This window comes from Geotrypetes seraphini, chromosome 6 (genome assembly GCF_902459505.1).
Source record: "Geotrypetes seraphini chromosome 6, aGeoSer1.1, whole genome shotgun sequence".
Taxonomy (NCBI): domain Eukaryota; kingdom Metazoa; phylum Chordata; class Amphibia; order Gymnophiona; family Dermophiidae; genus Geotrypetes; species Geotrypetes seraphini.
Genome location: NC_047089.1, coordinates 188106707 through 188133337, shown reverse-complemented (window position 1 = coordinate 188133337; position 26631 = coordinate 188106707). Strand labels below are relative to the sequence as shown.

Genomic DNA, 26631 nt, shown 5'->3' with positions numbered 1-26631 from the left:
TACAATGAGATTAACAGACAGCAAGGGTCTGAAGAAATTGTCCCACTGAATCTCCAGTGAGGTATACTTACAGCATTTGCAGTAGAAGTAATGTATCCAGTTGCCAGATTTCACAATTTCAAAGAGGTATTCAAAGCCCAGCATTGTTGCAGAGACCAGTTCCAAAGCCAGTACCAACTGTGTAGTTCACAAGAAAATAATCAAATGCCCACATTTGGGAACCAGAAGTGCCTAGCATGTTATCTGATATTGAAAACACAGGAAAAATGCATCCTTGACTTCCTCCTCCATTGCACTTTACAGGCACTTGGTAGACTTGAGGAGCTGTGTAGTGGAAGTCAGACAAAATCTTATTACAAAGTAGCTTACCAGCAGAAAGAGAATTTAACCCTTTTGCTGCATATTGTCTTCAGTTTACCCTATTTTTCACTGGCACATCATGTTCTTAGCAGCAAATGGATTAAGGATGATTGGGTTTGCTGGGCCAGATGTATTAATGTGTTTCTAATCATTAAAGTTAAAGGTGCATTTGTGTGTGAAACCAGAGGCTCAGAATACCATACAAACTTTATTTCACGTCTGATAACTTTGGTTCCAAATTAAAACTGAAGTATGAAGTATGTTTTCTGTTTAACAAGGTGTCATTGGGGCTTTGGTGTCATCCAGAAAAGCTGAGAGTATCCCCAATTTATTCTTCTGTAAGCAGTGGTGCATTCAGTACAAAAGAGGCTCAGCTTCCTGAGATATTTCGCATTAAGATGCCTGGCATAAGCTCTTGCAGTCTCTTTTCAAATATAGTCTGAACTGAAGTATCCGATGCCAATCTGAGGGTTGGAGAAACAGATAGCTGAATCTCATGGTCACATGTTTGCAAACACTCTGACAGGATGGTAAAACCACCTTTTCACTGTCAATGCAGCTTAAAGGGACCACAGGATTAAAGGGAACAAAAGATGGCTGACTTAATGAGCTTCAGATCCTGGGGCCTGCATAACCGATGGGCAAAGAGAAGCCGATGCGTGTCTTGATAATCTTCAAATTGCATTTTGTTGAGATGGAAGGAAATAAGTATTTTAGATCTCTGTCTGAAATGGCCTCTGTTCAGAAAGGAGCAATCATGAAGTTCTATGGTCTGTATCTAAATGTATTGTTTGTAATAAAAAGTAGGCTTTGTAATAAAACGGCTCTAATCCTTTTTTTTTTTTTTTCAAATTTCCTTCTGGTTTTGCTCTGAATCTCCAGCACAGCTAATCTGTAACATAGAAAAATTAAGGCAGATTAAGACCATGTGGCCTATCCAGTCTGCCCAGCCATACCACAACAATTCCTCTATACCACCTCCATAATGTAATATCACTGCAGAAAGATATGAGCGTTTTCAGCCCTAAATGTATAGTTATGTGAAAAAGTCATCATTTGCTTTGGTAATCATGTGCACCTGTGTTTATATTATAATCAATAGAGGATGCTATAACATTGGGTCCGATATTCAGCCACCGGGAAGCAGCCCCGATAACTCCCATGGTCAGCGCTGATGGCAGAGATTCAATGCCAGTCCAAAAAAATGAGCAAATCATTCACAAACACAAATTATTTAGATATCAACAACTTCCTATTTAATGTGAGCAGTGTACCTCAAACACCCAGACACAGATTTCAATCGTGTCTTTACTGGGGTAATATTTCTTCTCATCGGTCACTTTAACTCACAACTGAAACTGCTTATGCAAAAAAATATATAATTTTTTTTTTCAAGAATGAAATACTTAACAGAATCCTGACGGAGGCTTGAACGTTTCACTTCTCAAGTTTCATCAGGAGTTAGTTTTTGTGACAAAAGTTCTCTTTTTCAATTTTTGTTATTCAAATTGTCAACTGTAGTTTCGATGCACTTTAAAAGATATCAAAAAAGTTTTTGTTTTTAAGTGAAAAAGCTTCAGCAATGTTTTAATAAACTTTTAAACACACTATCAATATATGATACAGACACCCCATTGCCAGCTTTCTTCAGTGTCATGTGAAATAAAAAGATGGTGGCAGTATTTTAAAAATCCGCTTCTCATAACATCATCATGCTGTTGAACTGGAAACGCAAAAACTTAAAACACATTATACACAAGTATTTTATTTTTTAAAAAAACCTTTCCATTCAATGTGGCTGTTTAAACCATTAGGTTTTTATTTATTTAAAGATGGATAGCCCACAGCATCCCACAATTCTTTGGATTACATAAAAACACACATAATAAAATTCCAACAAACATATAAGATAAAATTTCTATAAAATTCTCATTCAGTTGCTAATACATGTGGAGGGGCATAATCGAAAGGGACGTCTAAGTCCGTTTACGTCCATCTCGCAAGTCATCCAAAGTTAAAAAGAGCCTAAGACACATTTTCGAAAGATATGTCCAACTTTTTTTGACTTTTGAAAATCATCTAATTATACGTCCTGCCGATCTGATCGTCCAAGCCGCTAAATCGTCCATCTTTATACCACATTTTTGTCCAACCTGTTGGACGTGGGAGGGGTCTGCAAAGTGATGGACTGCACACCCAGACATGCCACCTAAATAGTGGGGTACCTTACAGGGCACTGTTGTGAACTTCACAAAAAGGGTGCCATGGCTTCTCCTCCCTACAGCTCCCTTAGAGGTTATGGTGAGCCCCCAAACCACCTCCAGAATCCCCTAGACCCACTTATCTACCACCCCTATAGCCCTTATGGCTGCAGGAGCCACTTATATGCCAGTACAAAAGGGTTTAGGGGGTGTATAGGGCAGTGCACATGTTTATGTATCAATGCAGTGATTACAGGGGCTTATGGGCATGGGTCCTCTCTATGGGTCCCTAATCCACCCCCAAGTTGACTTAAGCTGCCTCTGGGCTGGACGACTAGGCTTTCCTATGCCAGGCGGCCAGGTGATGAAGGTCTGGAGGCTGAAATTTAAAGTTGTGAATAAAATTTTTATGGGGGTTGGTGATCACTGGGGTAGTGTGTGGGGGTCTGTGTTATGTGTTTTCTGTGTTATCTGGTGAGTTTAGGTGGAATTTTGTGATTTAGACCATGCTTTACATGGTCTAAGTCACAACTTCCAAGTTCCGTCTAGGCTCTGTTGTTAAACTTTGGGTTATACATGCTGTACGACTAAGTGTAAGCCGGCCCACGTCCCGCCCTCGACACACCTCCTGAAACGCCCCGTTTAGCTTTGGACGTTGAGCGGCACTATGAAGGCCTAGGTCATTTAGAAATACATCCAAAACCCGGTTTTATTATCGGCACTTGGACGTTTTTGAGACATGTTCGTCCAAGTGCCGACTTAGGCCGGTTTTTGGACGTTTTTCTCTTTCGATTATGAGCCCCATACCCTTTTAACAGAAATATAATAAATTTAGAGAAACCTGTTTGATATTGACAAAAAAAGCTTACATATATTTTCTCTCAGACAACACTGTTTTTACACTTTTCACAAATTGTAACACATTAGAGGCCTACTTAATTTTAATAGGTAACAAGTTCCATAATTGAGCCTGCATAGGTATGTGTGATGCATAAATAGAAGATTAGATTAGATACTGGTCCTTGTACTGACACCATAGATTGACAAATTTTTCATGAACTTACCAGATGCAATGACGGAACTTCAAGTTGCATCTGATTATTAGAACACTCTGTGGCTGATAATGATAAAACAGCAAAGCAACCGGACTCTTATTCAATACTTTGAAGATCAAACAGTGTCTTGAACACAACATACGAGGCAATGGATAACCAGTGCAAACTACACAAAATAGGTGTTATACGAGATCTGACAAGTTTACAAACTCATTCTAGAAAAAGCACCTTATGCTGAATATCATTATGGTCACCTTTGAAGTACTCCCCTTGGGAAGCTATGCACCAACTCTAATGTTTAGTCCACCCTTCAAAGCAATTTTGGAACTCTTTTTCTTGAATGCCCATCAGAGCAGTCATTGTATTACCATCAAAATGTCTTCCTTTCAATGTTTTTATCAGTTCTGCTCGTTATTGGCTGCCCTGACCTTTCTACATCAGTTATGCTTTCTTTCCCATCAGAAAAACATTTAATCCATTTATACACTGCTGTTTTCTTCATGGTATTATCCCCATAAACGTGGACTAACATGTCCCTGATTTCACTTCCACTCTTGCCAAGTTTTTAATGTATGTTCGTTGCTCTAATTCAAGTTCTGACATTCTTGCAACTGCACACACAAACATGCAACAATAATAAACGTCACTCAGCAAGATACCGCCACATGTCGACACGAACACAGCTGTGAGATAATGATATACCAAGGTTATGAAATCTTGCCAAGTTGTTTGTACAGTGCTGCCAATGTATGCGCACGGAGGTAAGTTAGCAAATGACCTCGCATGTTCTTATTTAGAGGATTTTACGATAATTAGGGCAGCAGCATTTTGTGCAATTTGTAATGCGTGTATCACATATTTGGATAAACAAAGGTTCAAACACTGGAGTCAGCAGCATAGTAATCACTATAAAAATTATCCATTGTAAGATAATAATAATAAATAATAATTTTATTCTTATATACCGCCAAAGCCATAGAAGTTACAGCAAGAAGCGCTGGACAATCAGCGAAGAGGTTACAGTCAAAGTCAGCGAAGAGGTTACAATCAGTCTCCGTAACAAATGAAGCCTAAAAAAAGCTGAGATACTACAAACTTAATGTGTGTCTTAAATGATAAAAAAGTTTAACAAGACACCCAAATATTTACATTGATGTAGAACAGGAACAACTGTCTTATCTAGCATTATATCGGGCGGAAACCTCTCCAGATTTTTTTCACGACCCACAAATAGAACTTCAGTTTTACCAACATTTAACTGTAATTGATTCTGATACAACCAGGTTTTAATAACTTGAAAACAATTCTGAAGATGCAAAAGTGCATCATCGAGTCACCCACTGGTATCAAGAACTGTACTCCCCAGGAACTGTTCTCAACTGGCCCTGGGGTAAGACAGGAGAAAGGAGATGCTAACCCCCAGAAAGGGCATATGGAGGAGGGGGGGGGGGGTTGGCTCACAGGTTTTTTTTAATGGTGCAGATATTGTGCGTATGTTATACGGTTTCAAGTTTATTAGGATTTTATATACCACCTATCAAGGTTATCTAAGGGTATATAAAATCAAGGATTTTATATACCACCTATCAAGGTTTTACAATCAGGTACATTTAAATAAAAGGTATGGTATGTTATAAATACATATATTAATTTTAGGGCAGAATTCTGGAGGCCACATTACAGTAAAGATGTGCGCAGAATTGAATCGGTTCAACGGACGGCCACCAGGATGATCTCGGGGCTCAAGGGTCTCTCGTACGAAGAGAGACTGAACAAATTGCAGCTCTACACTCTTGAGGAACGTAGGGAGAGGGGAGACATGATCGAAACATTTAAGTACCTCACGGGACGTGTTGAAGTGGAAGATGATATTTTCTTTCTCAAGGGACCCTCGGCCACAAGAGGGCACCCGCTCAAACTCAGGGGTGGAAAATTTCATGGCGACACCAGAAAGTATTTCTTCACAGAGAGAGTGGTTGATCATTGGAACAAGCTTCCAGTGCAGGTGATCGAGGCAGACAGCGTGCCAGACTTTAAGAATAAATGGGATACCCATGTGGGATCCCTACGAGGGTCAAGATAAGGAAATTGGGTCATTAGGGCATAGACAGGGGGTGGGTAAGCAGAGTTGGCAGACTTGATGGGCTATAGCCCTTTTCTGCCGTCATCTTCTATGTTTCTATGTAATTATGGGTAGGATAGGTAAGCAACTGGTCTTGATCAGTTGCTTTTTTTTTTGATCACTAAAAGCGATCACTTTTTTTTGTGCATTGCGCAGCCATGTTAGAACATCAATCATTCTGCTAGTTTACATGGCATTTCAATATTAATGACCTTATTTGCATGGCCGGATAGGACAATGAACGATTGTACACAAAACCAACCATGCAGAGAGCTGTTTTGTGCATTGGGTCAGCTAAACCAGTTAAAAGTGGTTTAGCAAAGATTAGATTATTGTTGACTAGTGCATTTGGGCCTTGGTCTCCTGCATAACTGGTAAATCTCCAGCTTTGGTTGAGCTACTCTTGACATGTCTGATAGCCAATATGGTAGTCAGCTCATAGCCCTCTTGAGCTTTCCCATTTGCCTGCTTTATTCTAGTTCCTCCTCTTCCACCCCCCTCACTGCACAAAATCTGCTCCTTTCACCAGAGATGCCTGCAAGGAGCTTGTGCAAGAGTATGACAACAGAACCAGAACCAGCAGCAGTTTATAGGTGATGACTTGTGTTGTGGCTCATGTGCAGAAGCACTCACTTCATATTCTCCTTTCCTGGTATTTGTGGGTAGTGGTATGAAAATATTTTTTGGGGTTGTGGGTTTTTGGCCTACTTTCTTGCAGTGTATGCAGATATGCCAAGTCACACTCGCTAAAGTCTTCTAGCATTTGTTCCTCCCCCTCCCCCATCGGTTTGGCATCTCTACTGCTTTTCTCTCCCTCCCCCCTCCCGGTTCCCCAGGATGCTTTACAGTTGCTCTCAATCCGCTGGCAGCAAGTATTTGGTTTTATGTTTGTGGCATATCACATAAACTGAACTGTATACACTTGAACCGCACCCAAGTTTTGATCGCACAGCAGATGGAGAGCTGAGATGGGATGGGAGAAGTGCAAGCGAGTCAACAATTACCGCCAGCTCTATCATGATACACATATTAATTGCCTGCGTTAAGTACTGTCATCAAAGTATCATAATATCAGTTGGGTTTCTCGGATCCTTTTCCTACAACATTTTAAAGATTGACTTTGTTTTCGACAGAGGCATTCTAATACATCACTCGCTTTGATACTATCCAAGCCTCAGTCTGGTGTTCTGTGATGTCACGCCTCAGTCTGGTGTTCCAATAATGTCTCTATTCCAAGCCTCATCCTGGTGTTCCAATAGCCTCTCTTCTTTTATTCCAGGCAATCTTAATGCCGCAATTTCCCTTTCAGAGTATTTCAAGCCTCAGTCTGGTGCTCCAATGCGTTCCAACCCTCACTTAGGTGTCGCTCGCTCTCGGTTGTCAACGTGATAACTGCCCCCTCAGAGGTGGAGTTTGGAGTCTAGAGAACAAAGTGTCAGGATATACTTGTCTCTTCTGCACAAGGCAAAGTAACGAAGGCTGGTATATGATGTTAGACATTAAAAAAAAAAGAAAAAAAAAGCAGACGTTGGAAAGTGCAAGGTTGGTCTTTTTGCGAAATACACACCGCTCCCAGGAAGAGGGCGGGAACTATAACAGTGGTGCTTAGGGTTTGCTTATGCTTTATTGTATGTTGCTGCTCTTTTTTCAAAAGCTCACACTTCTGTTTTTTCTGCATGAAGAGAGAGAGACTCGGCTGGGGAAGAGAAGCATGAGAGAACTGAAAACATAAGTTTTTGCATTTTTAGTAGCATGTTTTTGACTGTCAAAGTCTCATGAGAATGCACCTGATGACCACCTGGGGTTTTGCAGTTCCATGTGCTATGTCTTTGCTCTGGGATGTTGGGTGTACGACTGAACTAGCCATAAGGCATGAGTAGACAGTTGCCTAGGGCAGTGAACAGCAGCTGTAGGCAAAGCAAAGTAATAGAGCCTGACAGCCACGCACGAAAAAAAAACCAAACCCTCACAACCCGTTATTATCCACTTTTACCTGCAGGAAGAATGGTCAGTTTTTAAACAACCCGTTTATGTGGGTAAATTTGTCTTAGAAATTGCCTTCATTATTTGTATGTGACTGATACACCTACATCTTCACCCTCCCCCAATTTAAAAATATTGTATTCTGTCTAATAATTGCCCACTTTCAATAATCACTTATCCCCTGTTTCAAGGACCCCAAAACATCATAATATTTGGTTTAAAACCAAACCAAAATCCCCCCCATTCTTTCTCATGGCATTTCTTTCTTCCACCCTCCATCTCCTCCGACAACCAGATCTGTCTTTTTACCTGATCTTGAGGTTATGTTCTGGATCAGTGCAGGGCCCTGAGGATCTACAAGTGCTGAAGGCTTTGAAAATGCCTCACACTAGCCCAGCACCATAACTTCAAGACGGTTAACATAGCTGGTTTTAAAAAAGGTTTGGACATGGGGGAAGCCACTTCATGCCCTGTATCGGTAGTATGGAATGTTGCTTCTATTTGAGTTTTGTCTAGGTACTTGTGACCTGGATTGGCCACCATGAAGATGGGATACTGGGCTAGATGAACCATTGGTCTGATCCAGTAAGGCTATTCTTATATACTTATGAGATTTGGGTAGAAGGTGGATTGTAAGGTCAGTTGCTGCTTGAGGCAGGAAAGAAGACAGAAGTATGGGGGAAGGTGGGTGTTGGGGAAGAACATAGAAGCAGTCATCACAGGGAGGAGAGCCAGAGGAAAGAAATAATACCTCCATTAATCATCCACCCTAGACTTTAGAAGACCTGATGTTTCTAATAATTGCCGAGGCTGAAGGTTTGCATAGGACATCCAATACTCTTGCACCATCCCTGGCTGTGAGCACTGGCAAGGGCTCTGTTGTGTGTTCAATTAAAGGATGCAGAAAGCCTGTGGTAGTGTATGTTTTTGTCACTTTCCTAACAGTACCTATTTGTGCTAGGTGCTATCTGAATTAGAAAATCCCAAGATAATTGTTTCTTTGTGGTGACTTTATCAGTTTGTAGTCTGCAGTGCTGTTGAATGGACTGCTACAGAAGTCAAAGAAAGTCCCTGCCTCACTCAGAATAGCTGCTGAGACAGCAAGGGAATTTATCAAGACCTCAATATCCATTACTTTACTCCAACTCCTTTGCTCCTCCCCCTCTGTTGCCCCCTCCTATTTTTGTGCTTGGGTTCTTCGCCTTACTTTCAGTGCCTCTACTCTGGTCATTGCCCTGATTTGTCACTCTCCACCTCCCCCTTCCGCTTGTATTGATGAACTTTCTATGTTTCTTGCTGATCTTTCTTTCCTATATCCAGTCCTAATTTATAGTAAGATCTCATGTGGTAGTCCCTCTAGCATGCAAGAATAGCTTATGATTGTTGTTTGGTTTGAAAGCTCTGGGTCTTGCAGCAAATTATACATGTTACTGTAAAGACAATTGCATAAAGAGATGACTTAGAATCATGTCATTGTAACTATAGAAGGGAATATATGCAGGGATTATTTTTTATGTTTGATGAATCTACTTCTTTATTGTGCTGTATTCAGTTTAGACTTTAGATATACCATCACAATGATGGTAAATTATGATATTGTGTTTTTATAGACCAAAAGTAGGCCCAGGGGACCTACCTGGATATTGGGGAACGTTAGATAGATTGTGAGCCCACCGGGACAGATAGGGAAAATGCTTGAGTACCTGATTGTAAAAAACCACTTAGATAACCTTGATAAGTGGTATATCAAATCCTAATAAAACTTCCAGGGGTGGGTGGTTGTTGTGGCCTGGGGAAGGGGGCAGGGATAGGTGGCATGGTCAGGGGGTCACAAGAGTATTAAAAAAAAAATATTTTTAAAAGACAGTTTGTAGTTTAATTAGCATCCAAATAACTGAAAAACAATAATCTTAAAAATAATCCAAAAAGGGTATATACAGTCACAAGTGATGCACAAGATAAAAAACAAATAATGTATAAAATACAAATGACCTAACATGGGCTATATTTTGGCAAAATAAGAATGCCTTTTCAGGGGTTTTATAGGGTCCTTGGCTGTCTTAAATATAAAAACAAATCACAAAAAAATCCAAGTAGTTAAGAGGCTACAAACAAACAGCACAGCAGACAAGCCTCCATTGTGACTTTTATGTTTTTATATTTAAAACAGCCAAAGACCCCATAAAACCCCTGAGAAAGGCATTTTTATTTTGCCAAAACACGGCCCATGTTGGGTCTTTTGTATTTTATACATTATTTGGTTTTTATTTTATGGGTCACTTGTGACTGTATACATCCTTTCTGGATTTTTTTTAAGATTATATATTTGGACGCTTATATTTTTTTCAACATATTTTTTAGAGAAAGACCTCAATCACAGCAAAAGATTACATGTTCATAAATCAATGAAAGAAGAGATAAGCCATGAAATCACAAGACATATGAGCAGTGACTAGTCCTTTGGTAGTAATGTGCCCAAAAATGAGATTACTAATGGCCTCTTTTACAAAGGCGTGCTAGTGGCTGCGCTGTGCTAACGTCCCCGAAGCCCATAGCGATTTAAAGGGCTTCGGGACTGATGCTGCGCGGCAGCCGCTAGCGCGCCTTTGTAAAAGAGGCTGTAAGTGGCGCAGAAAATGGAAATAAACAAGGCAAAAAAAACAGCTTGTCGTATCCTCTCCAATATTTACACACACCCAATTTATAGAACAAACCAGACAGAAAATTATTGCAAATAGGCCAACACTCCTGGAAAGGAGCTAACAGTATATCCTATGCAGCGCAGAAAGTCATCCTCATAATTTTTCCTAACCATACCACCTCCCCACCCATACTCCCACAGCCCTTACAGTGTATAAATACCAAAGTCTACAAAATAGACACTGTTCTAGGCTTACATTGGTCCACAACACTACTGAATTAACTTTGTCAAATAAGAGCCAGGACAAACATATCAAGATGAATATAATAGAGAAGCATTCAGGAATAAAAAATGTCAAATGAAAGAAACTGTATGACAACCTCCTAGCCACTAGAGCTGCAAAACTGGACCACCAACTCTCCAACCTACTAATCACAGACACAGACTTCAAAACCTTCAAAAAAGAAACAAAAACCCTACTATTCAAAAAATACATAAAACTAAACTAACACAACCAGACTTGACCCAAGCACCACCTGCAATACTCTCTGATCCTTATCATCTTAGTAAATTTCCACACTACTTATGTATCTCCAAAAGACCTAATACCTCATATGTAATACTGTAAACTGTAATGCAATCCGCCTTGACCCGCAAGGTAATGGTGGAATAGAAATCACTAATGTAATGTAATATTTTTCATGGCTAATTGTATACAACTGGCTTTTGTTTCTGCAGATCATAAGAAGCATCTTAAGGGAAACTAGTCTACTTTGAACCTCTGGTTGGAAACTCTTGAGAAGCTGAGCCATCTGATTCAGAGGAGACTCAACAGTCAATTGCACATTGAATGATATTTCACTTTGTGAGAGGGGGAACTTGAGACATTTTATACCTAAGGGCAGGGTCCTTCCATCAAAGAAAACCATTTTCTTGCATCTCCTTGAGGGAGCATAGGAGGGAGATGGCGACGCTTATACCTCATCCATACTTACTTGAAATTATCAATGTAAACTCAAAGCAGAGATGCTAGAAACAGGCACAAACAAGTCACTTGGACTGTGAAGTGAGTGTACTGACCAATTTGAGGAGAATGAAGTTGCCTCCTCTTCAAGCGGCAGGTTGCTTTGCTCCTGGGCTGTGGCCTGTCTGACTTTTTGCTGAAACTTCATGATATTCACATAGTGAGAAGTTTGGGAGACTTTATCACTGAACTGTAATTACCAGAAAGTCAATTGCTGTGACATGGAGGGATATACATGCCAGAGTTTCAATGGAAAAGAAGAGGTAGGAGATAATCATGCAACTTAATATATAGCACTGAATGTTTTAATACTGTCAGACTATTTTAGTTGGTTTAACTAGGGACATTTTAATGCTTCTGTCTTTTATGTTTCGTGTATGTGCTCTAGGTTTTCATGGTTGCTGGTTTCAAATAGTTGGGATATCACAACTCCTTTTAACCCTCCTATAAATGTTTCTGAACAGTTTGTATGAAACCGTGCTTGTGATTTGACAAGAGACCTTGAAGGTGTGCTGTATGTCAAGAAAGGACTTACTGGTAAGCTGTGAAGGAGTGGAATGTTTTCATGATAACATAACATAACAGTCCACTTATATACCGCTATACCTTTCAGTTCTAAGCGGTTAACAAGAGTCAAGGAATTGTACTGTACTGATATTAGTAATCGTACAGACAGCCCCTCTAAGGGACATGGTGGAATGTAACTTGGTTATGAAAAAACCCCAATGTGAATGTGTGCTCGCCCACCTTTTCAGTTACAGTACAGTGCACAGTAGAATGTAAAGAGCAGCATGGTTCAGCTAGTCTGCCTAGCATAAGGGTAGGCAATTCCGGTCCTCGAGAGCCGGAGCCAGGTCAGGTTTTCAGATCTCTATCATGAATATGTATGAGATGGATTTGCATGCACTGCCTCCTTGAGATGCAAATCTATCTCATGCATATTTATTGTGTATATCCTGAAAACCTGACCTGGCTCCGGCTCTCGAGGACCGGAATTGCCTACCCCTGGCCTATCATCATGGCTAGAGTTGGACATGCCTCTCCATGCAGAATGTGCAGGTTGCTCTGTTTAGGATTATATCTACCCCTCTATGCATTTTGTGAAGTCGTTAAGTTTTCCTTTTTTATTCCATCCTCTTGCTGTATAGGGACCTCTGTGTTTATCCCATGCCTTTTTGAATTCTAAAACCACATCTTCTGAGAGAGCATGCCAGGCATCCACCATCTTTTCTGTAAAATTTTACTTCCTGTTATTGCTTTTAAATTTACTTCCTGCAGATTCATTTCATGTTCTCTAGTCCTGCATCTTCCTCATCTTTGAAAAAGATTTGTTTTATTTTTAATATCTCTCAAGTATTTAAGCATCTCCTCTCTCCCTCTGCTCTCCTCTAGGCATACATATATTCAGGTCTTTCCCTTACATCTTCTGGCACAAGCTCCATACTATTATGGTTGGCTTCCTCGGAACTACTTAGACCTAGATTCACTATAGGGCGCTGATATCGATGGCCGCCTAAAAAGTGCCTGCCGATCTTGTGTCAAGTCACGTGACAGCGCCCTATAGAGAATCACACCTCCATGAAAGATAGGTACCGGAAATGTTGGCCAGGGTTTTCCTGGCCTATATTTCCGGTGCCTATCTTTATCATGAATCGCGCCTAGGTAGGTGCTTTAGGCAGCCTAATGCCACTTCCAGAGTTAGGCACGTTCATAGTGGCATTAATGGCCTAAAGCGCCTACATAAGCGCAATTCTGGTGTGTATTATTTAGGTGCCAGTAGGCACTTTAATGTTGCGTTATTTGCTGTTTTAAATGGTGTTTGCTAATTAACTTAGACCAAGAGAAACCAAAGAAACACTGTGGATAAATGATGTTCCTGAAATCGACTTTATTAAAAATGCATAAATATGTAGCAATCCACATAAGCATCTTAAGGACCTAGTCCGCTGGGAGCACTGGGCCCAACACGGTCTGTGTTTCGACAAACGAGTCTTCCTCAGGGGTCCCTGCTAGTCCTAGGGTGAAAGATACGTGGTAGCCCGGAAGGAGTCTTGCCTCGATTCACATACCTTTGGATTGTTTAGCCTTTCCACGTATCTTTCACCCTAGGACTAGCAGGGACCCCTGAGGAAGACTCGTTTGTCGAAACAAGGACCGTGTTGGGCCCAGTGCTCCCAGCGGACTAGGTCCTTAAGATGTTTATGTGGATTGCTACATATTTATGCATTTTTAATAAAGTCGATTTCAGGAACATCATTTCTCCACAGTGTTTCTTTGGTTTCTCTTGGACTTTTGTGCTCTGTGGAATCTTTGGGTCAATTATTCGGTTTTAATTAACTTAGGCACCATTTCTAGAATTTCTCCCTTAACAAGATGAAGCAATGTTCTCCTCTGAAATTGTTGCCAGCCAGGAGGCATGGAGTATTGCAGAGTATTATTAAAATTTTCTATGAAGTTAACTGGGTAGTCTGTAAAATCAGCCAGTGACATGCCCATTCAAAAGGTCCTGGAGAGAACATGAATACAGTATTCCAAGTTGAGCCTCGCTACAGGGGCATTATTACCTCATCTGTTCTGCTGGTTATTTCTTTCTTAGCACCTAGCATCCATAGGCGGTTGGTGATGGCTGTTTGGGAAAGCTAAAGTGGGTGGTGTTGGGTGGAGTATAGGGCAGGGCTAAGTAGAACATAAAAAATTTAGATCCTTGGGTTCGGGGCAAAACCTATGCTGCGGAAAGGAATTGTGTGGCTGTAGTGCAGTTGCGTCAGCTGTCTACCACCTCCCCCCAGTACCTCTGTTACTGATGGTAATATGCAGACTCCAGGAATTATATAGCAACACAATAATGCACCAAAGCAATACAGTATATTAAATAGAACTATATTTAGCAGCACTGTAACAGAAATCCTGTGGTTAAATCTATCAATTTTTTGGCTAGCTGATCTGAAGGCATCAGGCTTCAGATCTGCTAGCCTTTAGTTTGTTGTTGAGTTACCAAACATATTTGGAATATGTTTTATTTTTTTTAGCTATATCTATTGCTTAGAGCAGTGGTCTGAAAACCAGGGAAGCCAGGGTTCAAACCCACTGCCACTTCTTCAGAGCCCTCCAGACAGGAAAATATTTACTGTACCTAAATGTAATTCACATTCAGCTACAACTGGAAAATTGTGATCTAAATCTGAATCGAAAATCCAGTCCCAGGAATATTAAAAAAAATTCTACAAGTGTCACTCAGACTCTATAAAGCAATTCTACCATACCACAGCAGTTCTAACTTCCAGGAGTCGCTCAACAAGGGCCTACCTAGCTAAACCTACCCCCCCCCCTTTTTTTTTTTTCCAAGCTGCACTGCTGAGTAATGCAATCTAAATGCTGAGTCACCCATTCTATTCCTGTGGGCTGCTTGGCATTTATCTCACACTGCTCAGCAGTGCAACTTGATAAAAGAGGGTGGGGGGTTAAAGGCAGTGGGCATTAGAGCATCAATGCACCTACTGGAAAACTAAACAAGCCTGATTAGCATGGATTGATCTACACAGATATTTAATGCTAACAGAGAACCACATCTCTTTTACAGATGCAAAACACAGACAGACTCTTACCAAGTACAGAATAAGTAATCGGAAACTAAAAATAAAAATATGCACATCAAAAATTAAATCTAACCTCCAAAAAGCCTGACTCTGCAGATAATGCAACAATCTGGGAACGAGAAGCAGTGATGCGTGCCACCCATTGTTGTGCAAAATATAAAGAGAGCAGATGAAAATATAAAAAACTGGCAAATTCCAATTATTACATTACCAATAGAAAATAAGGTGATACCCTTTTTATTGGACTAACAATACACTTGTTGACTATGATGTTGTCTCCACCCTCTAATATACCTAGCCAACATAGTCCCGGATTTCTTTCCAAACTCGAACACATGTTGTTTCAATTTAGTCTCATAAGATCCACAGTTTCCAACTGAAGTTTCTGCATTTTCAGCCTAACTTGACGGAGCTGTTTGCCAATCCCAGAACTGGGCATCCAAGTGACAGATGAAATTTAATGTGGACAAATGCAAAGTGATGCACATTGGGAAGACTAACCCCAATCACAGTTACCGGATGCTAGGGTCCACCTTGGGAGTTAGAGCCCAAGAAAAGGATCTGGGTGTCATCGTAGAAAATATGATGAATCCTTCCGCACAATGTGCGGCAGCAGACAAAAAACAAACGAACAAGATGCTAGGAATTATTAAAAAAGGGATGGTTGACAAGACTAAGAATGTTATAATGCCCCTTTATTGCTTTATGGTGCAACCTCATCTGGAGTATTGCGTTCAGTCTGATCTCCTTATCTTAAGAAAAAAAAGGTTCAAAGAAGAGCTACCAAGATGATAAAGGGGATGTAACTCCTCTCATATGAGGAAAGACTAAAAAGGTTAGGGCTCTTCAGCTTGGAAAAGAGATGGCTGAGGGGAGATATGATTGAAGTATAGAAAATCATGAGTGAAATAGAACGGGTACAAATGGATCGATTTTTTCACTCCGTCAAAAATTGCAAAGCCTAAGGGACACTCGATGAAGTTACAGGGACATACTTTTAAAACCAATGGGAGGAAATTTTTTTTTCACTCAGAGAATAGTTAAGCTCTGGAATGCATTGCCAGAGGTTGTGGTAAGAGCAGATAGCGTAGCTGGTTTTAAGAAAGGTTTGGGCACTTTCCTGAAGGAAAAGTCCTTAGTCTGTTATTGAGAAAGACATGGGGGAAGCCACTGCTTGCCCTGTATTGGTAGCATGGAATATTGCTACTCCTTGGGTTTTGGCCAGGTACTAGTGACCTGGATTGGCCACCGTTAGAATGGGCAACTGGTCTTGATGGACCATTGGTCTGACCCAGTAAGGCTATTCTTATGTTAAGGACTAGTTGACCTCTCCAGTGTGTGCAGTTATTCTAGCATTTGCTATTTGTGTGTATCTGTTTAAAATATATATATGTGTATGTGTGTCTATACGAGTTTTTACTAGGACACTAGAAATTTGTACCCTGGAATTTGTGTATGCAAGGACCTTAAGTTCACCCTACTAGTACAAATTTTTAAAGTTTTCTGGTCCCCTACTTTAGAAGCCCCTAGTCCTTGCTTGGAAGCTGAGACTGGAACCCTCTATGCAAGGTATCTAGTTAATCAAGTTTTGAGCATCCTTGCAGCCTGCATGACCCTGCAGAGAGATTCTGCTGATTGAGAACAGAATTGTGAGAGAAGGCTATGCTAAGATTCTCAAGGGGTTACAGGAGTCCGAGTGCCTGAATCATTACTGCTATAGTTAATTGACTCTCTTGAGACTGGGTGACTGCTGTTTGTTCTGTTGCTGCCTAGGCAACATAGAGTGATGAAAGGAGAAAAGGTCCAATGAGCAAATTAAATGCTAGACGGAGGCAGAGAGTTCCTTTGCAGTTATTATATTGGTATCTTTGGGACTGGAAACCCATTTCTTTACTGCAGGATGGGATTCATTTTATAGACTTTTTCTGCTGCACCTTTTGCTAAATTATTCAAATTTGGATAATTCATATAAGTTTGAATTTATTGGCCTCTTTCCAAAAAATACCTTATTTAATGGCATGGCTGTGGTACAGGACAATGAACAGGTAGGGTCTGTAGTACTTCAACAGGAATAGGAAATGATGCTCTGAATGGGCCTTGTGGTTTTTATCAGCAGCCTATCTGTGTGTATAAAGGAGCCAATAATGAAAATAGAGGTATATGCAGTGGCATGCGCTCAGGGCCTTCAGGGGATTCTTTGAATATTCAAACATAGATCCATACCTTTTTTTTTTTTTTTTTAAAACGTTTTGATTGACACAGTTTGATTGGTTGAGCAGATTGCCTGCTCAACAAATCAAACTGCATTAAGTAAAACGTAAACAAAAAAGGCATGGTCTATAGCGGGGATTCACTGAGTTCCTTGAAGGCCCTGACAGCATTACTCTTAATTTGATTGGTTGAGCAGGCAGCAATTTCTGACTGCTCAACCAATCAAATTCAGGAGTAGTGCCATCAGGGCTTATGGTGGACTTAGCGAATCCCCGGAAGGCCTTGACATCACTGATATGCTTGAGGGCATAGTTATGGGTGGTCTGGGCTCAGTCCCACCCAGTCTTCATCTGAGAATCAATGAGATGTCACCGTGCACAGCCACAGTGCTGCTGGGGTTCGTATTCAGCTACATGCAGCTCCAGCAAGCAAACAGTCATTATCCCAGGACAAGCAGGCATGATATTCTCACATGTGGGTGACGTCATCTACGGAGCCCCGGCGCGGACAGCTTTTCAAGCAAACTTGATTGAAGTTTCAAGTTTGCACACTGCACCACGCATGTGCATGCCTTCTCGCCCACTAGAGGGCGCATCCCACCTCGTGGTCCTCAGTTCAAATTTTTCCGCGGAGCAAGAAAGCCCTGTGGATCTGAGCTCCAGTGTTTTTGCCTTCTAGCTGCCGCGTTTAGTTTGTTTTCCCTTCGAATTAGTTCGCGGTGCTGTTTTTCTTTTCGGTTCTTTTCAAAAAAAAAAAAAAAAAAGTCTTTCGTTTTTCCTCGGACTCCGGGGACTCCCGGAATCCGTGGCCGCGGGACGTCGGTACGTTCCCGGCCTTCTTCTTTTCCTTCGTGGATGTCCCGTCCTGTTACGGGATTCAAAAAGTGCAGCCAGTGTGAAAGGTTGCTTTCCATCACCGACCCTCACCGGTGGTGCATTGTCTGTCTTGGGCCCGAACATCCGACAGACTCGTGTGATCGCTGTGCTACCTTCCAAAACAGGGCCCTCCGTCGCCGTAAGGCAAGAATGGCCGAATTGTTCGCCGTCGACGCACCTAAGGCCTCGACGTCGGCCTCGGCTTCGGCCCCGGCCTTGACCTCGGCCTCGGCGTCCTTGGGGGCCTCGGCCTCGCCTCGGCCCTCTTCCTCGAAGGCGTCGTCAGTGAAGCAAGCTTCGGGTAAGTCCTCTGTTCTATCCCCTTCAGCAAAGAAGCCATCCTCGAGTCAGGCCAAGGCGGGTGGGTCGACCCCGGCCCCGCATCGGACCTCGACTCCGCACACCCCGAGGGAATACTCGAGACCGAGGTCGCCCTCCAGGGAGTGTGCCCCGGACTCGGAACTCCCCACCTTCGTGGGGATTCCGGCCTTCCAGGATCTCCTCCGAGCTCTGATCTCATCGGAGCTGTCGGGAGCCCTGGAAGTGTTGCAGCGTGCTGCGGTCCCGGTGGCCTCGACCTCGGCCGGGGCGCCTTCGGTCTCGGAGGCCCCGGCCTCGGCTCCCTCGGGAGCCCCGACCTCGGCGACCTCGGTCTCGGGTACGGTGGCCCCGTTCACCTCGGCCTCGGCCCCGCCCCGGACCTCGACCTCGGGGGAACCCCCTGAGCGAAGTGTAAGGCCCAAGGAAAAGTTGCGCAGAGTGCGCCGTCTTTCCTCCTCTTCCTCCGGGTCTTCCAGACACGCCTCGCCCTCGACGCGACCTCGGACGGGGCGTCGATCGAGGAAGTCTAAGCGACCCCGAGGCTCGCCTCGGCGCGACCGCTCCTCGTCGTTCGGGGGCGAGGCGCTGCAGGTGTCGGAGTTGCGCCTCGACAACCCGAGGCTCCTCCGCTCACCTCATGGGAAATCTTCCCGGGCCGCCTCGCCGAGGAAACGGGAGAGTGTCCCACGAACCCCTGGGTCCTCACCCAAGGGCTCTGCGAGGAGGATAACTTCCCCTTCCCCCTCGAGGGCCCTCGAGAGGGGATCCTGGGATTCGGGATCGGTTAGGGATCCTCATTATTCCCATGAGGCCTCCCCCCTCTCCTCGGTGGGGCGGTCGAGAACCCCGTCTCCCCAGGCTAGGCCGTCCTCATTTTCATCCTTCGTTCAGGACATGGCCCAAGCCCTGGGGATTGACCTGATGATAGGCTCTCGGTATTCCAAAGAATTTTTGGAGGAACAGGACCTCCCCACTCTTCCTAGGGAGGTGCCTAGACTCCCTCTCAACAGTGTCCTTCTGCAAACCTGGCTGAATAACTTGTCAAACCCTCTTACAGTCACGTCTGTGCCTTCAAAAATGGAATCGAAGTATAGGACGATTCCCCCTAAAGGGTTCGATAAGGCGCAGCTCTCACACCAGTCTCTTCTGGTGGAGTCTGCTCTTAAAAAATCACAGCCCTCACGGGTTTCTGCGGCGGTTCCACCAGGCAGGGAGGGGCGGACCCTGGACAAGTTTGGCCGTCGCCTCTATTCAAATTCCCTGATGGCCACCAGGGTTCTAAATTACGCCTTCACCTTTTCCTCCTATTTGCGTGGTATGGTGAAGGACCTTCCTCAATATCGAAACTCGTTACCGGACTCCCAAAGAGCAGGATTCGATAAGTTTATGTCCAACCTGTCTCAATTGCGGTTGTACCTATTCCACGCAGTGTACGACGCCTTTGAGCTGGTTTCGAGGGTGTCGGCCCTCGCGGTGGCCATGCGCCGCTTGGCCTGGCTTCGCACCCTCGACATGGACCCAAACCTGCAGGAACGCCTGGCAGACTTGCCCTGTGTGGGGTCCGAGTTATTCGACGAGTCATTGGATGCGGCGACCAAACGCTTGTCGGAACAGGAGCGCTCTCTAGCATCCCTGGTCCGCCCCAAACCTAGACCCCCGCCGCAGAAACCCTTTCGGCCTCCGCCGCGCCGATACCCTCAGAAGTCGACTCCGGCTTTCTCGAGACCGCCTCCGAGACGTCCGTCTCAGCGAGGCAGAGGGGGACAAACCCAAGCCCAGGCGCAGGGCCCTTCTAAGCCCGCGCCTTCCTTTTGACGGGCTGAGCGGACGGGGCGGGTTCCCCTCCGCACTTTCTCAGGAACCCCTTCCTATCGGGGGCCGTCTTCGGTCCTTCCGGGAGGCATGGACCGGGATTACCTCAGACGCTTGGGTGCTCCGGATCGTCTCCGAGGGCTACTCGCTCAACTTTGTGTCCTCGCCGCCGGACAGTCCCCCAAGTTTAGTCCCCTGCAACCGTTCGCAGCTACCGACCCTTATAACCGAAGCCAAAGCCCTCTTGAAGCTTCGGGCGGTCGAGCCGGTCCCCAAGGACCAGTGGGGTACGGGGTTTTACTCCCGCTACTTTTTGGTCCCAAAAAAGACCGGGGACCTGCGCCCCATACTGGACCTCAGGAAGCTCAACAAATTCCTGGCCCGGGAGAAGTTTCGAATGCTATCTCTCCCGGTTTTGTACCCCCTCTTGGGGGAAGGGGACTGGATGTGCTCCCTCGACCTGAAGGAAGCATACACCCATGTTCCGGTGCACCCCGCCTGTCGAAGATTCTTACGATTCCAGGTGGGGGACCTCCACCTCCAGTACAGGGTACTGCCCTTCGGCCTGGCCGCGTCCCCACGAGTATTCACGAAGTGCATGGTGGTGGTTGCAGCAGCCCTCAGGTCACGTGGACTCCATGTGTTCCCTTACCTGGACGATTGGCTCATCAAAGCCCCGACCAGGGAGGGGGTTATCTCAGCGACCCGACAGTCTATTGCCTTCCTGCAAACTCTCGGGTTCGAGATAAACTTTCCAAAGTCTCAGTTGAGGCCGTCGCAGTCTCTTCAATTCATAGGTGCGGTGCTGGACACGGTGCGCCTACGCTCCTACCTGCCGACCCAGCGGTTGGAAACCTTGGTACGGATGAGCCGCCAGGTCTCCCAACTATCGAGGGTGTCGGCCAAGCGCATGATGATGCTGCTGGGCCATATGGCCTCGACGGTACATGTCACGCCGTTTGCGAGGCTACATCTGAGGATCCCTCAGTGGACCCTCGCGTCCCAGTGGCGTCAGGAGTGCGACCCGGTGTCTCGCCTCATTTCGGTAACTCCGCCCTTGCGGAAATCGCTGCGTTGGTGGACAGACTCTTCAAATCTGTCCATGGGGCTATTGTTTCGCACCCCGCCTTCTCGCAAGGTCCTGACCACGGACTCCTCGGAGTACGCGTGGGGAGCCCATCTCGACGGTCTTCGCACGCAGGGCCTGTGGTCGACAGAAGACCGTCAGTGTCATATCAACGTGCTAGAGCTGCGAGCCATCTTCCTAGCACTTCGAGCCTTCGTTCACATATTGCAGGACCAGGTGGTCCTCGTCCGCACGGACAATCAGGTGGCAATGTATTATGTGAACAAGCAGGGAGGAACGGGGTCATGGCCCCTCTGCTCCGAAGCTCTTCGCCTCTGGGAGTGGGCGGCCTCCCGGAACATCTTCCTCCGGGCGGTCTACATCCAAGGAGAACGGAATTGCCTGGCGGACAAACTGAGTCGACTTCTGCAACCGCACGAGTGGACTCTACACTCAGCAGTTCTACGCGAGGTTTTCGCTCGCTGGGGAACGCCACAGGTGGATCTGTTTGCCTCTCCGGAGACACACAAACTACCACTATATTGTTCTCGGATGTACTCGCAGGACCGTCTGGAAGCGGATGCCTTCCTACTCGACTGGGAAGGGAGGTTCCTGTATGCATTCCCTCCGTTCCCCCTGATCATGCGAACGTTGGTACACCTAAAATCGTCCACGGCCACGATGATTCTCATAGCACCTCGGTGGCCGCGTCAGCACTGGTTCTCCCTGCTGCTCCAGCTCAGTGCCAGGGAGCCTCTCCCCCTGCCTGTCTCTCCTTCTCTGCTGTCTCAGAGTCAAGGATCCATGTTACATCCCAATCTGCAGTCATTGCACCTGACAGCCTGGTTTCTTGTTCCCTGACTCCTCCGGACCTGTCTCAATCGGTGAAGGAGGTGTTGGAAGCCTCCCGCAAGATCTCGACGAGGCTTTGCTATGCGCAGAAATGGACCAGGTTTTCCACCTGGTGCTCGTCTTTTCACCTGGATCCGGTATCAGTTCCGGTATCCTCGGTTTTAGAATATTTGTTTCATTTGTCGCGCTCCGGCTTGAAAACCACTTCGGTGCGGGTTCATCTCAGTGCGATTTCTGCTTTCCACCAACCTCTGGAGGGACGCCCTCTGTCACTCCATCCCTTGGTGACACGCTTCATGAAAGGGTTACTCAGGGTTTGTCCCCCTCTTAAGCCTCCGTCTGTCGTGTGGAATTTGAATGTGGTTCTGGCTCAACTGATGAAACCCCCGTTTGAGCCACTCAACAAGTCCCTCTTGAAATTTCTGACTTGGAAGGCGGTGTTTCTAATTGCCCTCACCTCCGCCAGGCGGATTGGGGAGTTGCAAGCCTTGGTTGCGGACCCTCCTTTCACTGTCTTTCATCACGACAAGGTGGTTCTCCGCACCCATCCTAAGTTTTTACCTAAAGTTGTTTCTGACTTCCACCTCAATCAGTCCATTGTCCTTCCTGTGTTCTTCCCGAAGCCCCACTCCCATCCTGGCGAGACGGCGCTTCACACGCTTGACTGTAAGAGGGCGTTGGCATATTATCTTCAACGCACCAGGTCTCATCGGAAGGTTCCTCAATTGTTTTTGTCCTTCGATCCCAATCGATTAGGGCATCCAGTTTCCAAGCGCACTCTGTCTAACTGGTTGGCCGCTTGCATTTCCTTTTGCTACGCTCAGGCTGGCCTTCCTCCCCCGGGTCGAGTCACGGGGCACAAGGTCCGGGCGATGGCAGCTTCGATAGCCTTCCTCCGATCCACTCCGATGGAGGACATATGTAAGGCTGCCACTTGGTCTTCGGTTCATACATTCACCTCTCATTACTGCCTGGACACTTTATCCAGGAGTGACGGCCGGTTTGGCCAGTCAGTTTTGCAAAATCTGTTTTCCTAAATTGCCATCCTCCCACCTGCCCTTTTTTGGTTAGCTTGGAGGTCACCCACATGTGAGAATATCATGCCTGCTTGTCCTGGGATAAAGCACAGTTACTTACCGTAACAGGTGTTATCCAGGGACAGCAGGCATATATTCTCACAACCCGCCCGCCTCCCCGGGGATGGCTTCCTTGCTAGTTATGGAACTGAGGACCACGAGGTGGGATGCGCCCTCTAGTGGGCGAGAAGGCATGCACATGCGTGGTGCAGTGTGCAAACTTGAAACTTCAATCAAGTTTGCTTGAAAAGCTGTCCGCGCCGGGGCTCCGTAGATGACGTCACCCACATGTGAGAATATATGCCTGCTGTCCCTGGATAACACCTGTTACGGTAAGTAACTGTGCTTTTTTGTGTACTGCTGTTTGGGCCTGGAGTCAGGCTTCGGAGGCTTCTGTAGGGATGGAGATCTGATAAGTTCTGATCCAGGGCATCAGAACACAGGCAAGGTCAGCACACAGGCAGTTCTGAACCAGGCCAGACCAGCACACTGAACTAGGCCCTGTGTACGGAGCTAGGCCCTGTGTAAGGATCTAGGCCTTGTGTTTGGATCTGAGGCCTTGTGAAGGAAGTTTGAATCTTTTCTTAGTCCCTGCCACTTCGACATTAGCAAGGAAAATGCTAGCACCTTGAGACAGAATGCTGAAGCAGTCCCCCCTCCCCTTTTGTCACAAGACCAAGACTCTCTTGCCACATATTAACCTGACACAGGTTTACCCTTACCTTATCTCTTATCTTGTTTAAGCATCCCTTATATGGGCAACAATCAGACTTTGCTTGAGCAGGCCCTGATTTAAGGCTAATCAAGAGAGCTTAAGGAGCATGCATTATAACCTTTGGACTGTCACATGCTACAGTAAGATTTACGGTTATAGTAAGATTTGAGACATATCAGAAATGTACACACTGGGAATCACTTTATTGTAACTGTTATTATGTATTCATATGTCACGTGAGATAGTAGCTTTGAGAAGCACATGAAATATGTAAACAATGAGTTACCTTGATCTAATCCTCACTGTAAATGCATTATGAAATTATAACCTTTGTAGAGCATTAGCTAAGTAATTAATGGAGCTAAGATTCTCAATAAAAGGGTGAGAGACCATCCATTAGGGAGTGCCTCCATCCTGACTCTAAGACTGCGTGTGTGTGTTTCCTGTGTGGCATTCCTACAGGCTTCTGCCTCAGCTTCCCTGCTGCTGCAGGAGGTGGTGGCATTTCCTCCTACTGAGGTAAGGTGCTTGATGCCAATGGTCCAGCTTTAGAACATGCTTGGTCAGAAGGAAGCTTGAGATTCAGCTGCCATCCCCCATCCTGCTTCCTTCTCATCCCAGGGTCAGGAGGCTGAGGATAAGGCAGAAACAGTGCTGGTGACTTGGAGCCTTCATGCTTCTGTTGTTGGGAGTGCTCCTCATTCATAGCTCCAGCCTACTCTCCCCTCCATGGCTTTCTCTTCACAACCAATCAGGGACTCATCAGCCACTACAGTAGACCCCTGCAGAGAAGCGCTTCCTAGGTAAAAAATGTTTTTTTTAAGTTTCATGTTTGGTGGAGGGGAAGAGCGAGTCTGCCCTGCCCAGCCCAGGTTAAACCAAAAAAGCTTTATACTTAATGTTGGTGTGCTGGGTGGGGCTGAGGGATTTGGAAGAGCAGGGTTGATGCCAGCCTACAGGGTGGAATAAAGGACAGGGAAAGGAACAGCTGATACCAGCCTACAGGGACAGATGAGGAGTAGAGAAGAGCTGATGCCAACCTACAGCGACAGATTGGGGTTGTAGGGAACAGAAGAGTTGAGGTTGGGATACAGGGAGGGATGGGGAGATGGAGAATGAGGCCAGGCTTCAGGGAGGGATGGGGAGATAGGGAAGAGCTGAGGCCGAGCTACAGGGAGGAATGGGGAAATAGAAAAGGCCTGAGGCTGGGCTAAAGAGAAGGATGGAGAATAGAGAAGGTCTGAGGCTGGGCTAAAGAGAAGGATGGAGAGATGGGGAAGGGAAGGGCTGAGGCCGGGCTACTGGGAGGCATGGAGAGGATTACCAAATGTCCAGTAAAACCAGGTCATGTCCTCTTTTTAGAGGACTGTCTGGGTGGCCGGACGTTTTTTTTTTAAATTAGAGGATCTGTCTGGGTTTAACTGGCTCTACTTACTCCCCCACCTACCTCCTCCCCGGGCCCAGCTGCTATCATTTAATCTTTGGGCAGCTGGCAGCAGCAATGAAGTGAGCCTGCTGCCACTGGCCTGCCTCAGAAACCACCTCTCAGCAGGAGGGAGCGGGGCTGGAGAAACAGCATGAAGAGGGGGAAGACTGGTGAAGCATTATGGAAAGGAGAGAGTGCTGGAGGAGTTGGGTAGTGCTGGATGGGAAGGGAGAGACAGAAACAGCAGGAGAGAGAGGGGGGTCACCCACGGAGGTCACGTGTCCTCTTTTTTAAAAAAAATATAATTTGTATTGATAGATTTTCATTTCAGTAAAAAAATACCAATACACAGCTCTCAGTGGCGTCAGACACGTCCTTGATTCACCCTGCCACTGTGCTTGTGCTGCCTGACCCTGTTCTGGGGGATCCTGATGCGGATGACTGCTGACCACTTATTTGCAGGATGTCAGGGACTGTGCTGAATCTGTGAATCCCTCTGGGGTTTTTGGAGCCTGGAAATGCTCTCTTGATCCTACGCTTATTTGAGTCTGCAGCTTTGCCGGACCTTATTTCTAAGTCTTTGCAGAAGGTCATTTTGGTCACTCAGCCGGATCCATCCACTTTTTCCTCCTGGCTTTGTGGTGTGTACTTGCAGTCTGCTATCTTTGCCTGGCACCCTAATATGGTCTCGGAGCATTTTGACTCTCTGGAGGGTGCTCTGAAAATTGCTAGAGCTATGTCATGCTGGTATCCTGGCACAGGAGTGTCAGCAACTTTTGGATCAGTCCAGGGTGGATTCTTTGGTGGCACAGGTGGCTAAATGCATCTCTTTCCCCAGTGTAGGGGGTATAGTATTAGAAGATATGCAGGACCGCCGTGTGGCTGTAGTCTTCAGGAAACTCTTTGACGTAGCTGCTTTAGGCATTAAAGCTGCTGAGGCGACGTTTTTGTCGTGCACACTGGAGATTGAGGCAGTGGTTCCCCCTTCTCAACTTTTCTTTGGCAAGGACAGATTACATGATTACATTGTATGACCTTTTGCAAGTTTGGCAAAGGTGTCAGGGTACTCCTTCTCTGCCCACAGAATGCTTTGGTTCAGACAGTAGGCTGGTGATTCCACTTCCAAGGCTTCTTTGGTTAGACTGCCTTTTCAGGAGCAGTTATTGTTTGGCAAAAGTCTGGACGACCTAATGGATTTTACGATGGACCATCGCCCTAAGACTCTGCCTGATAGCAGACCCAGATCCTCTTGGGGTTCTGGTCATTCTAATTTTGTGGCTCACAGCGATTCCAAC

General features: G+C 45.3%; 1 protein-coding gene across 5 annotated transcripts in view; it reads left to right on the top strand.

The window, feature by feature from the left end:
• Nucleotides 1–6254: 6254 nt before the first annotated feature.
• Nucleotides 6255–26631, top strand: part of ELMOD3 (ELMO domain containing 3) — a 60416-nt gene continuing 40039 nt past the window's right edge. Inside the window, exons 1-3 of one of the 5 annotated variants that reach the window (XM_033949999.1) lie at nt 6255–6331; nt 11101–11649; nt 11775–11923. In XM_033949999.1, coding sequence (XP_033805890.1) covers nt 11903–11923 — 21 coding nt within the window. In that variant the 5' untranslated portion in view covers nt 6255–6331; nt 11101–11649; nt 11775–11902. Of the gene's footprint in view, nt 6332–7082; nt 7281–7367; nt 7746–11100; nt 11650–11774; nt 11924–26631 lie in introns of those variants that run through there. The other 4 variants (XM_033950001.1, XM_033950002.1, XM_033949998.1 and 1 more) reach the window with 4 other exon arrangements.